The following is a 14,163-nucleotide window of genomic DNA, read 5'->3' as shown; positions in this document are numbered from 1 at the left end:
AAGCAGTGGTATCAACGCAGAGTACTATCCAAGCGTAAAAATAGCATTATTTTCACATTTCATGCATTTATTTTAACATATGATAAATGACAAAATATTTAAAATATAAACAATACATTGAATATATCTTTCTAGCTGTATCGTGAAATTAGTTAAAATATAGCGAAATTCACGTGTGTCATGTAAAATATTGCGCATTGTTTTATAAATGTCAAATTTCCATGTCAGTCAAAACTATAATATATGTGATAATGATATAAATATTCATTTTCGTATGATAGAAACCAATCAAGGATTCAATATCTCAAGACCAGTTTAATGAACATAGCTGTATCCGTGCAAAAAGATAAAGCGGAGGCTATTGTCTCGTATGCAATCTATTCCTGAGGATAAACCGATCGCATCCACTTCCGCAAATGCGCGAGCATCTGAGAATAATGTACAAATGCGAGGGAAGTAAGTGTGAATTAACGATAAGATTGATTCTAACAAGTATAACGCTGCGAGTACAACTTTTATCGAGTTAAACAGTAACAATGGGATTATTGTGATACTACGCGAAGAAAGTTGAACGAGATACGCATGTCTTACAATTAGATCGATCCAGATAACGGAGGGAAGAGACGAAGAAGAGGAAGACGATGATAACACTTGCTGTCATCGCGCGACTTTTTGCAACCCGGTGTTACGGGAGATGCTCGTAACCGATGTGATATCCGCGTGCTTCGATCTGCAACTGACATGGGCGGATCTCTTCTGGCTCGCAACCGTGGCCGGCATGATCATGCTGGCCTGGGCCGTTCTGTACTTTCTGCTGGGCGACGTAGTACTACCAGGTGGCAGCGTCTTCGGCCTCTTGCTTCTCGTCGTTTTCTCCTACACGCTCGGCTGGACCCTCGTCTATATTCCTTGGTTGCATCTACCGCCCATCTTCGGCATGCTTCTAGCCGGCATAATATTGCGCAACACCGACGTTTATAATATACATGACGAACTCGGGCCGGGCACAACATCCAAGATCAGGACCTTCTGCCTGACTTTTATCATGGTACGTGCCGGTCTACAGCTGACGACGACCGCACTGAGAACGCATCCTATGTTCGTGATGATCCTCGCGCTTGTACCGTGTACGATCGAGATGCTAACGCTCACTGTCTCGTGCAGATACCTCCTCGATTTTCCGTGGAATTGGTCTTTCATGACAGGGTGAGAGAATTTTTATACCATCGCACGCAGAACTTCTCACAGTTGTATTAATTGAAAATAATCGCTAGTTCGAAATATTTCTCATTATTATATATATATTTATTATATGTTATTAATTTTATATTTTATATTTTAATATATTTTTATAATTATATATTCATTATATGTTATTATATTTTATTATTATATACTTAAAATACATATTTTTAATAAAAAATATGATTTTTGTCTGGATTAACGATTATAAGATTCTTATCTTACCGCAAAAATATATGAAAGATTTACACAGTAATAAATTGCTTTTCAAGAACAATTGTGGCCTGCATGTCCCCCGTTGTAACGGTCAACTGCATGCTCACTCTAGCTGAACAAGGTTACGGAGAAGATAAAGGATTCACCAGCTTATTATCCACGGCAGCGTCTATGGATGATGTCCATATTGTATCTCTATTTTCCATCTGTTTCTCTTTCGTTTTTAGCAACGGTATAATAGAAATCGTAAAACAATTCTAAAACATCATAATGATACATTGATCAATTTGTAATCTTTTTGATTCTTTGAACGCAAAAGAATTCGCATGTGAAAAAAATTTTTTTAACCTTTGACAAAGAAATTGTAAAAAGAATATCGATAAGAATCTGATAAAAAATTGATGGTACGCATTTTACACTAATTTATATTTAAAATCGTGGCTCCTAAAGATAAGTAATTTGCCGCGATCGAGAATTACTCCTTTATACGATATGTATGAATAACGATTTAAATATTTCACAACTTCCATAACACACTAAAAAAAAAAATACATTAACAATTTATGACGCTCAGCACCGCAAACTGGTGGCAGTGTATAAAAAATTCTAAACGTACGAAGAAAGCTTTTTGTATAAAGCGAGCTATATATCTTTCTAGATGACGGGAGAACAGAATGGTGGTCCTATATCCCCGGTGGGATTCGAGATTTCCTTCTAGGACTTATAGTGGGAATTATCTTGGGTTTTGCTCTGGCCTTTTTCCCTCATCGCAATCACGTAGGTACTTTATTCATTTCCTCGCGTCCAAATGCCCACGAAATTCGGGTCACGTATCGCGAAAGTACGTTCGTGTAATCTGAACTAACAAGGGCAGACTTATTAACGCCTTTTCGAAATGTTTTATTAAAATATCGCTCTCACCGAAAGAGTATGAGAGAGATGATAAAATTTCGCTCGGAAACGAGAGTAGCTCACTAGTTTCGTGCACAATTTTGCGATAAACAATATTATTATACATACATATAATTTATTACATAATTTATATTAATTGTGCTTCAATTATCTTGTTATATATCAGAAACATGCAATGTGGTATCGCATCGGAGGTTTGACTCTCGCATCTTTGATGTGCACCACAGCAGCATCGAGACTAGCGGTTACAGGTGGAGGATATCTCGCTACCATTATACTATCGTTTATAGCAATTCACGGGTGGCGAATCTTGACAGTATCGTATGATGTAAGTAATAAATAATCAATCGAAAAATTCGAAATTTTCTTATTATTAATGAAACATCTTTGTCGATAAAATCTTGAGATTAATTCTACAAATTCTATAAAAAGTTTATTTCTATTATTCTCTTTACATTGCAGACGACACCTTTCCATAAAGCGTTTTATTTCTTGTGGCATTTTGTGCAACCGATTTTAGGGGGCGTGATCGGTGCCGATATCGATTTTAGAAACTGGACTACATTAAAATTCGGACTCTACCTGGCCTGTATACTAATAGGTATATCCGTAAGTCATCATTTCGATTAAGAAGTGAAAAATAATTGAACTTTTAAAAAACGAGTAGAGAGAAAATTGAATATATAAATTTTTCTTAATATTACCTGCGATACAATATTCGGAATTAATTCTCTCTCACGACATCAATATACCTCACCGTATCACGTGTATGTCTTAAATACAGATATATATGTCGACATAAATTTTACGCAATATTTCAAATTTAGGTACGTAGTACTACCGCCTTTCTAACGACGCTTAGAATGCCTTTCACGTGGAAAGAACGACTTTTCGTCGCTATATCTTGGATACCGAAAGGAACTTTACAAGTAAGAAAAGAATAATTTTCTCGTCTTCGTAATAGAAATTTTTTTATATCGTAATAATATTTTTAATGTGAAATTACCAATTTGATAAATGTGAATGAAAATTAGGCAGCATTAGCGCCGATGGCATTCGAACGTGCTAGAAAGGAGGGCGATCCAACGAAAATCGAATTAGCTCTCGAAGTAGTAAGGATTTCCGTAATCGCTATAGTATTTCTGGCCCCGCTTGGTGCAATCGGTATGATGACTACCGGCCCCTTTTTCCTCAACAAGATCAGTCTGGAGGAACTCCAAAGGGAGCGTGAATTGAGCTATTCGCGCATCGTCGCTCTGCAACCTGTTAGAACGCACAAACAAAGAAAGAAATCTACAATCAACAATACCGTTAAGACTTTCCCGTCGATAGAATCGACACCATAGCGTTAAATATAGATGTATTTATTTAAATATATCAATTTTTGTGAAAAACCTGATTAATACTGTAATATCATAAAAATCTTATTTTAAATAAAGAAACAATGTTCTCTGAGAGGAAGAGAGAGAGAGAGAGAGAGAGAGAGAGAGAGAGAGAGAGGGAGGGAGAGAGAGAATCTCTCTCTATTACAAATATATAATATATCTTCTATATAAATATATATGTTTAAGTTGTATCGCTATATTATTTCGAATCTTGATTATTTTCGCTTTCTTATCGCATGGGAATTTATCAAGACACTCACCTAGATTTTCGAGTATTATCCTTGCTATATTTTCCAGGAATATACACACAGCGATATTATCGCGGCGCGGAAATGACTCGAACGGTCTTACGTACCAGGATGTGCGTGGTGTGAGCAAGCATCGCTGTTGACGTAAACAAATGCATCAAAGTGTGCGAACGACGACGACGACGACGACGACGATGTTGTATTATACACAGGAGTGCGCTTCTGCATTTAAAGCCCGCGCGGGTTGTTCGGTGTGTCTCCGCGGCCGATCATTATATTGGCAAAGTGAAACTAGGGCAGAGCGTCGCTACACGGGCGACATGATAGGAGCATTGTGCTTATTGTTCGTAAATAGAATCGAGCGAGGCGCGTGGCGCCGTGATAAGAGAGACGCGACGATGACGCGTTTCCGCGGCGCGTGCTCTAGGCGGCCTCCCCCCCCCCCCCCACCTATCTTTTCCCGCCACCCCGTAGAACGATACTGCACCGCGATAGAGACTGGTGTATTTCGAACGACATCGCCCGACTCGATAATGATGTTTCGCGGTTCGCGAAATACAATTAACGTAGGTTGAACGAACAGAATTGACTTGAAAATTCATTCTGCGAAATTGCAAACTTTTTACCGCGCGTCCGCACATATTTCTCATGATGAACTTTTCTGCCCGCTTCTTTCTCCCGGAAAACGAGACGCGATTTTTTTCAAAGTACAAAATTGACAAAAATCCCTTGTTTTTGTAACGATTCTGATATTAATTTTTCAAAGAAAGGACGATATCGTGGTTTCAAAATCAAAATTTTTTTTTCTTCGTGACTTCTTTAATGGAGTACTTGTTGATGCGCAAAACGACGAGATCGGAAAATTATTGTTATATTTATCTATACACATCTATTAGTACACAATAAGTATCAGAGAAGATATATAATCGATACAATTAATTATTGTATAACACATGGAAATTTATACATACTTGGCAACGACGATACCATCACTTGCAGGTAATTCAGGGAGATCGTTTCAACCGATTTCGAGCGTGAAGAAGCGGATCGTTGACATCGAAATTACGAATTCGAGATGTAATGTCGATTGTATCATTTTACGACGAAAGTTCGACACTTTACGAGACACTTTTCACATAAATTCCCGATTCCGTTTCACATAAAACACGATAATAATCGCGAAAGACGCACAAATCGCGACGCATTCACCATCTGAAACCTGAGACATTCAAACGCGAAATATCTCAATTCTTGGAAATATCGTAACGGTCCAAGCAGCGAACCAATCACAGCATTGCTCCTATGTTCGCACTTCGGGGTCATGTTCGAAAATCGTTGGATTTGGAGCCACTTTGACCGACCAATCAGAAGCCGAGATTTCTTTGTGCTGATTGGTCGATCGAACGCTATTCTTCCAATAAGTAAATTTTCGAACATAATCCTGCATATTTTTAGGCTAGGCGTCGTGATATTTGGCACGTGAAAACGTTTACATTTCTGTGAAATTTATCCTCTTCCTTCGTTCAATTATGGTTCGCAAAAAAAGGTAACATTTCATAAATTAATTAAATCTCACTTAAGAAAATTTCAATAACGTACAAAGATAAATTCTGTGAGAAATTTTAATTATAAAATATATGTAACTTTGTGAATGATTATTTTCATCAACAAAATTTGTTAATAACTAATTAATAAAAAAGCGACGAATAAAAGAATAATTAAGATCTTAAAGATTAATTAAGATCTTAAGATCTTAAGATCTTTTTAAATTTGAAGAATCTACTAATAGAAATTCTACCTACTAATACTTTGGAAACTTTATGCATTTATATTATGCTTTGATTTTTATACCGCTTATACTGCTAAATTTGTTTTATTTTATTTTATGAAACAAACATAACAATCTGTGTTATATTTGTATTTATTTTCTTTCATGCTAGAACAAGAAAGCCTCTCGACGAGGAAAATGCCAATGATATGGAAGATGATATCGAAGACATGGATATCGATGCTGTGACAGATTCGGAAGAAGAATATACAGAAACTGAGAAAAAACTGCTGGAAAAAGTGCGAAAACAACGCACTACTGAAAATTTTGATAGTGATGATGAAGTTTACGGATTACAAGATGAAAGCGAGGAGGAGGAGCAAGAAGATGATCAGCAAGATTCAATGGAGTCTGATATTGAAGAACTACAAGAGGATTATGATATGCCAAATGACAGAGCTTGGGGCAACAAGGCAAGAACTTTCTATTCATCGGACTTCAAATATACAGATTATGCAGTAGCACCTCAAAAGGATTTAGTTAATGCCGATATGGAAGAAGAGGAAGGAAAAAAGCTCCATTTAAGATCAATGGAACAGTATTTAGATCTTGATAGTGTGAATATCAATGAAGTTGTACAAACCATAAAAGATAAGAAAAGCGATCAAAAAGATAGTAAACAAGTGTCTGATAAAGAATCTTTTATGTTTATGGTCAATAATTTTAAAGGTATGCATAAAACATGTAGCATATATCTTTTTGCTATTATTTAATTTATTACTAAATATAATAATTATTATTACTTATAATAATTTTATTGATTATATAAGAATTTTTCTCTTTGATACGCACTTTGTGCTAAGCTTTTGAACGCAATATCTTTAGCGTTATATAAATAAAGAATATATTTCTTTTGCATATATTATTACATAATTATAGATATATTAATAATAGCCTGATAATATTTATGGCATTTAATATATGACTATTTCTTTTGCAGATTGCATGACAGAAGCAAAAGATCTTTTGGCACCTTTTCTTAAACTAGTTGAAAATGGAACATGTCCTGATTGTAACGCTGTAGCTTTAGTTAGAACTAAATATCATGCTTTATTAAATTATTGTATCAATATCTCTTTTTTCTTGATGCTGAAAGCCAAAGGTTTGCCGGTAAAAATGCATCCAGTTATAAAGCGTCTGATACAGTATCATAAACTTCTCGACCAATTACAATCCAAACAAGGAAATCTGTTGGAGCAAGTGGCAGAGATACTTTTTGCAGTTAAAGAGGGTAAACCTCTTTATTACCTATCGGATGGTTCTCGGATACAAACTTCTAAAAACATTCCAAAACAGACCAGCTTAATAAAGAATATAGCACGAAAAGAAACAATAATAGAACAAGACAAACAAGAACAATTACTATCAGATAGTATGGAAGAAACAGATCTAGATGAAGAAAAATCATATGATGGCAAAGCTATAGATGATGAAAAAGATAATACCACAAACAAAGAGGAAGGAAAGAGAGCGATAACTTACCAAATGGCAAAGAACAGAGGTCTTACACCTTATCGTAAGAAGGAATTACGCAATCCTCGCGTGAAACACAAAAATAAGTATCGTAAAGCTCTAATTCGCAGAAAAGGCGCGGTACGTATACATATAAAATATGAAAAATAAAAATTTATTACTGACACATACGAATTTAAGATATTTTATATATGATGAATATTATTTTTTACAGATAAGAGAGGTGAGAAAGGAATTGACACGCTACGACGGAGAGATCTCTGGTATCAAAGCTGGTGCAAAAAAGAGCATTAAATTAAAATATTAATTAAAACAGGTTTTTCAATTGTATATATATCAATGGAAATATAATTTTAAATAATCTCATTTGAGTACCAAAAAAGCAAAATCTTGTTAAAAAATTACCAATGATATCACAATCAATAATATATTAATTAATGTTTAATTTTGGGATGTTGTTAGTAAATAAATTAATAGACGAGTGTTTATACGACCAAACTGGCAATTTATTGTTTGATTGTTATATCACAACATTTCGACCATATGGTTTTGGTCTTTATCAAGTGAACTGTGTTATAGTTGATAAAGGACCAAAACCATATGGTCGAAACGTGATATAACAATCAAACAATAAATTCCCACTTTGGTCATATAAACATTTGTCTATTAATATATTAATTGCTATATATTAAATATGTAGCATGTAAATAATAATTTTCGAATAGGAAAAGGAAAATACACACTTGTTTTTATAGTTATTTAACAGTTGATATATATAATTGTAACAACAAATATGGTGGGCAAATGCTTTATTTTATCAGAAAATTGTATGTACACATAGAATAAGAAACATAATGGTACTTTAGCAGCAACAGAGTCTCTAAAAACTGAAATTTTTTTTATTAGATCAAACAATTAACTTTCAAAGTTATATTACAAAACTTTATATAACTTCTTGCTGCAAATTAGTTCATGAGGTTGTGGAATAGTTCGTAGCATTTACAAAACTGGAAACGTTAAAGTCAATGAATAACTTAAACTTCTACTTTGGCTAATATATCCGATTCGCGGAACAGATGGTATTCTCTGTTATCCTCAAGTTCGACTTTTGTGCCGCCATATTCCGGAAGTAATACAATATCTCCAATCTTAATGCTTAAAGGCACGTGCTCTCCTTTCTAATAAAAAAATATACAATAATTAAAATATTAATTAAACTATTTTAAATGTTGTAAAAGATAAGTATGTAAATAGGATATTTTGTATACATACATCGTTCTTTGCTCCAGGCCCTATTGCGATAACTGTGCCTCGCAGGACTTTTGCTTGCGCTTTCTCTGGCAACACAATGCCACCTTTCGTTTTGGTTATAGCCTCGGCCCTTTGTACAAGGACTCTGTCAAAAAGAGGAATAAGCCTCTTCACAGCATTGGCAGCAGCCTATAATATGTATAAACATATTTGAAATTAAGTATATTTTTTTGTCAACCTCATAGTTTTTAATCTCAACTATATTATAAAAAAATTTGTCGAGATGATAATTAAGCTATACTTTTCACGATTCATGCGATTGATCATTTTCTCCATTATAAATCTTTCGGCATTTAAATGTAAAAATTTGATAGAGAAAAAGACTGAAATGTATATGATGGAAACGACACAAAATTTCTCGCTATACGGCAAGTTCGTGAAATACCTGTAATTATTGCGTAATTAATTATTTTCTCTCTTTTTTTAGAGATTAATAAAAATAAAAAGTAGTCGAGGCGCCGATTCGTCTATCTCGACAAATTCATTCAAACAAATGCCATTCGCTTCAAAGCAATAAACGCAGATAAAATGATAGCGTGATGTAGCGAAATGTTTTGTTAGGAATAATTGGAGATGCTAATAATTCGAGCGCGGGATAAAAAGCATCGTGGATCCTTATCGGAAGGGTTATAAGGAAAATAAGAGGAATGATATTTCGCAGTGATTTGCGTAAAAAGAAAATTGTCTTGCTATCGTCTCTCATGCTTCATTTATACAGGATCTCTCACCATAATCGCGATTTCTTTGGCAGTTACAAAAGTAATATCGGTCGAAGCCGGACGACGTGAACGAACGCTCTCACAGACACGTGTAACCTAAACTGCGACCGGCACACGGAGTAGAGCTGTGCAGCTGTGTAGAGCCGTGGTATATTCTCGAAGGTTCCCCTCCACGAAGGTTCCTTCGAGCGAGTTCCAGCGCGCCGCGGTATCTCGCGCATTCGATCGTCTCTTTAAGACCAGTTCTACAATAAGTCGTTAATCGTAAGGAAATTGACCAATCACAGTCGATAATTCCAAAAACAAATGGACTGTGGTTGGTCAATTTGCTTACGGCTAACGACATACGACTTATCGTAGAACCGACCTTTATCGCAGCTACGAAAGAAGTAGTTACGTAATCTCGCCGTAGAATTTCGAGAGTTATTCTGATCTCTGATCTTTCGATAATTCTTTGAACAAGAAATTTATGTATTTATCTTTCTTATCTCTTTAATGTTCTCTCAATTCACGCCCAAATTTGACGCTAGAAATCGTGTTATTACCGGCGAGATTTATCTACATATAAATAAATTAAATTGCAAACGATGCAATGGCTCTTCCCAGAAAAGCAATTTATCAATTTATTTGCATGGATAATCGCCCTGTCGTAGTTTACAACGAAAAGATAACGGAAAAAATAAAATCTCGTAAGAGAATAAAGGAACGTAAAAAGACGAGTTTAGATTTCGATGGCGTGAATAAGCAAAAATGAATCCTGCTATTTGCGACAACGAAAAACGCGAAAGTCTTCATTTTCACGAATAGTCGAACTAAAAATATATACTTTCAAATATACGATAACAGTGAAGACAAAAATGCAGACACATCCAAGAATGATTGACACAACCAGACCGATTGCGTCACGCGGGATCGTACTTTCTAGAACCTACTCCACGCGGTGGTCTCGTTCGAGACATCCAGCGTTATTCTTTGAAATAAAATATTCATCAAACTTTTCAAAATATTGTTTTTGGTAAATCCTTTTCTCGCCATTACAGAATAATGTTTATTTGAAATTAATCCATCACGGTTATAAGGTTAATTTCAATCGAACCAAATGATAAGAGAAGGTAAAGAGAGGGTAGAGGATAGAGGGGATTCATATGATGGCGGCGCACATTCTCGTTTCTCTTCTCATTCCGTTCGCTTTCTACTCGCGGGACAACGTGCAGTCACGTCACGCCGATCTTCAATTCGCTCTCGACACCGATCAACATCGGTCGAATCAGTTTCGCCGAAGAGTATCAGTTTAAGAATAAAAGGTAAAATCGCGAAATATGGAGCAATTGGCGCCTCTTTGAAAAAGATCACGAGAAAATTCGTCGGGACGAATTTAGCCGGCCGGGATCCATGATCTTCGCGAATGATCGACGAAATTCTCGTTCCTTCTTCGGGAAACGATCCTCGATGAGAGAATCGAACGATTTTCTCAATCGGATCGAGCTCCGATTTTCGATCGGATTCGCGAAAGCAATAATTTTACCCCGAAACGTTAACCTTTGATCGCCGCTCCACGCGGAACTTTACATAACCACATTTCCATCCCGGGGATAATTTACGATTGCGATTGATGAATATGTAATTCTAAAAATTGCGCGATTTTTCGCGATAAATCGCTTTAATAATTATTTCTTCTTTTCTTCTTCATTCAACGAAACATTTCTCTTGTTAAATTACGCTTTCGCGTAATCTGATAACGGAATTTTTACAGTTACGCACACTTACGTATTTACAATTAATGTTTAAATATTTTAGTTTAATCTAACAGAAAATATTTTTGCCATTTTTCTACTTTCCGTTTATACGACGCAATATTCCCTCTTATAACAATTTATCTTAATTTCTTAATTTCTTTATCTATTTTATAAGATGACGTGCTTTTAGATTTTACACCAGTTAAATGTTTTATCTTTCTTGCTTAAAGTATCTTAAAGTATAAGCTAAATATACTAATCGACAAGAAAAGCGAGTCTAGAGATATTAAATATTTCATAATTGCATCAGAAAGTACAAAGTTACTTGTAGTTAAGCTTAAAATGATGTGGCTTAAAATTAGAACCTCGATTGATATTCATTATGTTCTTTTGCAGATGCACAGACTACCCACTGTATTGAGAGGAACTGCCTTGCGCCAGTTGCAAGCGCGTAATTATGCCAAAGACGTGCGTTTCGGAGCGGACGTTCGTGCCTTGATGTTGCAAGGTGTAGATATTTTGGCAGACGCCGTTGCTGTGACAATGGGCCCTAAAGGTCGTAATGTTATTCTGGAACAAAGCTGGGGAAGTCCAAAGATAACAAAGGATGGGGTGACTGTGGCAAAAGGCATCGAATTAAAAGATAAGTTTCAAAATATTGGAGCTAAATTGGTGCAGGATGTAGCTAATAATACCAATGAGGAAGCTGGTGATGGTACCACAACTGCAACTATATTAGCTAGAGCTATAGCCAAAGAGGGATTTGAAAAGATCAGCAAAGGTGCAAATCCCATAGAAATTAGACGAGGTAAGCGTATTAGTTTATATAATCGACAAATTATTTGTATGTTGCAGTATCTGAGGAAGCTGTTGATATTTGACCTTGCGTTGCAAAATAAATTTAAGATTAATATATATATATACAATATATATTTTTGTTATAGAGTTACATATTAAAAAGTCTGTTGCTTTTCAGGTGTAATGTTGGCAGTAGATAAAGTCAAAGATGAATTGAAAACTTTGAGCAAACCAGTCACAACACCCGAGGAAATCGCCCAAGTAGCAACGATATCCGCTAACGGTGACAAAGCTGTCGGCAACTTAATATCTGACGCCATGAAGAAGGTCGGGAAGGAAGGTGTGATCACTGTAAAGGATGGCAAAACACTAATCGATGAGCTGGAGGTCATAGAAGGATTGAAATTCGATAGAGGCTACATCTCTCCATATTTCATCAATTCCAGTAAAGGAGCCAAAGTCGAGTTTCAAGACGCGCTCATTCTCTTTAGCGAAAAGAAGATCTCTTCCGTTCAAAGCATTATCCCCGCCTTAGAACTGGCTAACTCGCAACGTAAGCCTCTCGTCATAATTGCCGAGGACGTAGATGGCGAGGCTCTGTCAACACTTGTTGTCAATCGTTTGAAAATCGGATTGCAAGTGGCTGCTGTTAAAGCTCCTGGTTTCGGTGACAATAGAAAAGCTACCCTTCAAGATATGGCAATATCCACTGGTGGCATTGTATTCGGCGATGACGCTAATCTTATCAAACTGGAGGACGTTCAGGTATTTATATGTTCAAATTAATAATTTAATAGTATGTAGGTCAATCAAATCAGCAGAATTCTATAGATAATATTTTATTTCCCAGGCAAGCGATTTGGGTCAGGTAGGAGAAGTCATCATCACGAAAGATGACACTCTCATCTTGAAAGGCAAAGGAAAAAAGACTGATATCGATAGGAGAGCCGATCAGATAAGGGATCAAATCGAGAATACTACGTCCGATTACGAGAAGGAGAAGCTGCAGGAACGTTTGGCGAGGTTAGCGTCCGGAGTCGCCGTCTTAAGAGTTGGCGGAAGCAGCGAAGTAGAAGTTAACGAGAAGAAAGACCGTGTGCACGATGCCCTCAACGCCACTCGCGCCGCTGTCGAGGAAGGAATTGTTCCCGGAGGTAAATCTTGATTTTCACCTCTACGTTTCTCCATGTATGTGTATATATACACTAATAAATATATTGCGACTGTTTTTTGTTTTTGTTTTTTTACAGGCGGCACCGCTCTGTTGAGATGTATACCGACATTGCGACAGCTCAAGGCAGTGAACAGCGATCAGGAAACAGGAATCAAAATTGTAGCGAATGCTCTGCGTATGCCGTGTCTACAGATCGCGCTAAACGCCGGCGTCGATGCCAGTGTGGTGGTGGCCAAAGTGAGCGAGGGCAAGTTGGGTTACGACGCTCTGAAGGACGAATACGTCGACATGATCGAAAAGGGTATCATCGATCCCACGAAAGTCGTACGCACGGCGCTCACCGACGCGGCGGGCGTTGCGTCGCTGTTGACGACGGCGGAAGCGGTCATCACCGAGTTACCCAAGGAGGAACCGCAAACGCCGATGGGCGGTATGGGTGGTATGGGAGGAATGGGCGGCATGGGTGGTATGGGCATGTAAAAAAAGAAAGACAAAAACTGAGAAAAAGACAACCCATATTGCGATCCTGTTCTTATGAGACACAATTACGCAGCGCAACGTTGTTAGTTCCGGACATTTAGTTTAGTTTGAACAGAACGGAGATTTCCAGTCACAGTTTATATTTTGAAACATTACAGGCCATAACACGATGCATCTAATACGAATCCATCTTTTGAAGACGCATTTGTTTTATATTGTTTCTGTTCTACGCATCTGTAACATTGTTACAAAATGTATACTTCAAGTCATTCATTCTTTTTCATTTAATAAGTGAGTATGTATGTAGTGCATATAAGAATGTCTTAAATATGCAAATACGTTTAATGTAAAAAAAAAATAGTTATTACATTATGAAACTTGTTGATATGTTTATACAGATGATTTTGTGACAAACTAACAATTTAACCAATTACATAATTTTTAAATCAATTTTAATTATTTTGCCTATCGTTAAATCCCTCGTGTGCGAAGTAATATAATTATTTCATAAAGCCAGAAACGAAAACAAGTAGCTCTTGTTCAACGCTTGATATATTAACATTTTTTCAATTATAATATTCATTAGAGATGTAAATGTGTAAAAGTAAAAATGTATGTGTTAATTGTGAAAGGTTAATTAT

The 14,163-nt window shown here is 36.3% G+C and overlaps 4 protein-coding genes across 4 annotated transcripts; 3 read left to right on the top strand and 1 right to left on the bottom strand.

The window, feature by feature from the left end:
- The first annotated feature begins 348 nt into the window (after positions 1-348).
- LOC138933865 (sodium/hydrogen exchanger 9B1) lies at positions 349-3,716 on the top strand. The gene is made up of 8 exons (XM_070296984.1): positions 349-456; positions 598-1,206; positions 1,515-1,690; positions 2,117-2,235; positions 2,537-2,698; positions 2,833-2,979; positions 3,198-3,299; positions 3,405-3,716. The coding sequence occupies exons 1-8, from the start codon at positions 371-373 to the stop codon at positions 3,714-3,716; spliced, it is 1,713 nt and encodes a 570-aa protein (XP_070153085.1). The 5' UTR covers positions 349-370.
- Positions 3,717-5,458: 1,742 nt separating this feature from the next.
- On the top strand, positions 5,459-7,697 carry Sas10 (UTP3 small subunit processome component Sas10). The gene is made up of 4 exons (XM_070297347.1): positions 5,459-5,549; positions 5,944-6,500; positions 6,772-7,424; positions 7,519-7,697. The coding sequence occupies exons 1-4, from the start codon at positions 5,533-5,535 to the stop codon at positions 7,609-7,611; spliced, it is 1,320 nt and encodes a 439-aa protein (XP_070153448.1). The 5' UTR covers positions 5,459-5,532; the 3' UTR covers positions 7,612-7,697.
- Positions 7,698-8,098: 401 nt separating this feature from the next.
- LOC138933968 (10 kDa heat shock protein, mitochondrial) lies at positions 8,099-9,545 on the bottom strand. Its single transcript, XM_070297279.1, has 3 exons — positions 9,344-9,545; positions 8,577-8,744; positions 8,099-8,482 (listed from the first exon to the last, which is right to left on the bottom strand). The coding sequence occupies exons 1-3, from the start codon at positions 9,344-9,346 to the stop codon at positions 8,339-8,341; spliced, it is 315 nt and encodes a 104-aa protein (XP_070153380.1). The 5' UTR covers positions 9,347-9,545; the 3' UTR covers positions 8,099-8,338.
- Positions 9,546-10,475: 930 nt separating this feature from the next.
- On the top strand, positions 10,476-14,128 carry LOC138933895 (heat shock protein 60A). The gene is made up of 5 exons (XM_070297065.1): positions 10,476-10,638; positions 11,467-11,878; positions 12,047-12,633; positions 12,719-13,022; positions 13,119-14,128. Exons 2-5 carry the CDS (start codon positions 11,467-11,469, stop codon positions 13,520-13,522), a joined length of 1,707 nt encoding a protein of 568 aa, XP_070153166.1. The 5' UTR covers positions 10,476-10,638; the 3' UTR covers positions 13,523-14,128.
- Positions 14,129-14,163: the final 35 nt, after the last annotated feature.

Source organism: Polyergus mexicanus, unplaced genomic scaffold (assembly GCF_030449975.1).
Source record: "Polyergus mexicanus isolate NDT 795.1 unplaced genomic scaffold, iyPolMexi1.0 SCAF_6, whole genome shotgun sequence".
Classification (NCBI taxonomy): Eukaryota; Metazoa; Arthropoda; class Insecta; order Hymenoptera; family Formicidae; genus Polyergus; species Polyergus mexicanus.
This window is presented reverse-complemented; position numbering and strand designations above follow the sequence as displayed.

Coding starts and splice junctions, on each gene's coding strand:
- LOC138933865 (XM_070296984.1), top strand. CDS start 371: ATGCAATCTATTCCTGAGGATAAACCGATCGCATCCACTTCCGCAAAT. Junction 457..597: donor AATGTACAAATGCGAGGGAA/GTAAGTGTGAAT, acceptor TCTTACAATTAG/ATCGATCCAGATAACGGAGG. Junction 2,699..2,832: donor TCTTGACAGTATCGTATGAT/GTAAGTAATAAA, acceptor TTTACATTGCAG/ACGACACCTTTCCATAAAGC.
- Sas10 (XM_070297347.1), top strand. Junction 6,501..6,771: donor TATGGTCAATAATTTTAAAG/GTATGCATAAAA, acceptor TTTCTTTTGCAG/ATTGCATGACAGAAGCAAAA. Junction 7,425..7,518: donor TAATTCGCAGAAAAGGCGCG/GTACGTATACAT, acceptor TATTTTTTACAG/ATAAGAGAGGTGAGAAAGGA.
- LOC138933968 (XM_070297279.1), bottom strand. Junction 8,483..8,576: donor GGCCTGGAGCAAAGAACGAT/GTATGTATACAA, acceptor TTTTTTTATTAG/AAAGGAGAGCACGTGCCTTT.
- LOC138933895 (XM_070297065.1), top strand. CDS start 11,467: ATGCACAGACTACCCACTGTATTGAGAGGAACTGCCTTGCGCCAGTTG. Junction 11,879..12,046: donor TCCCATAGAAATTAGACGAG/GTAAGCGTATTA, acceptor GTTGCTTTTCAG/GTGTAATGTTGGCAGTAGAT. Junction 12,634..12,718: donor TCAAACTGGAGGACGTTCAG/GTATTTATATGT, acceptor TTTATTTCCCAG/GCAAGCGATTTGGGTCAGGT.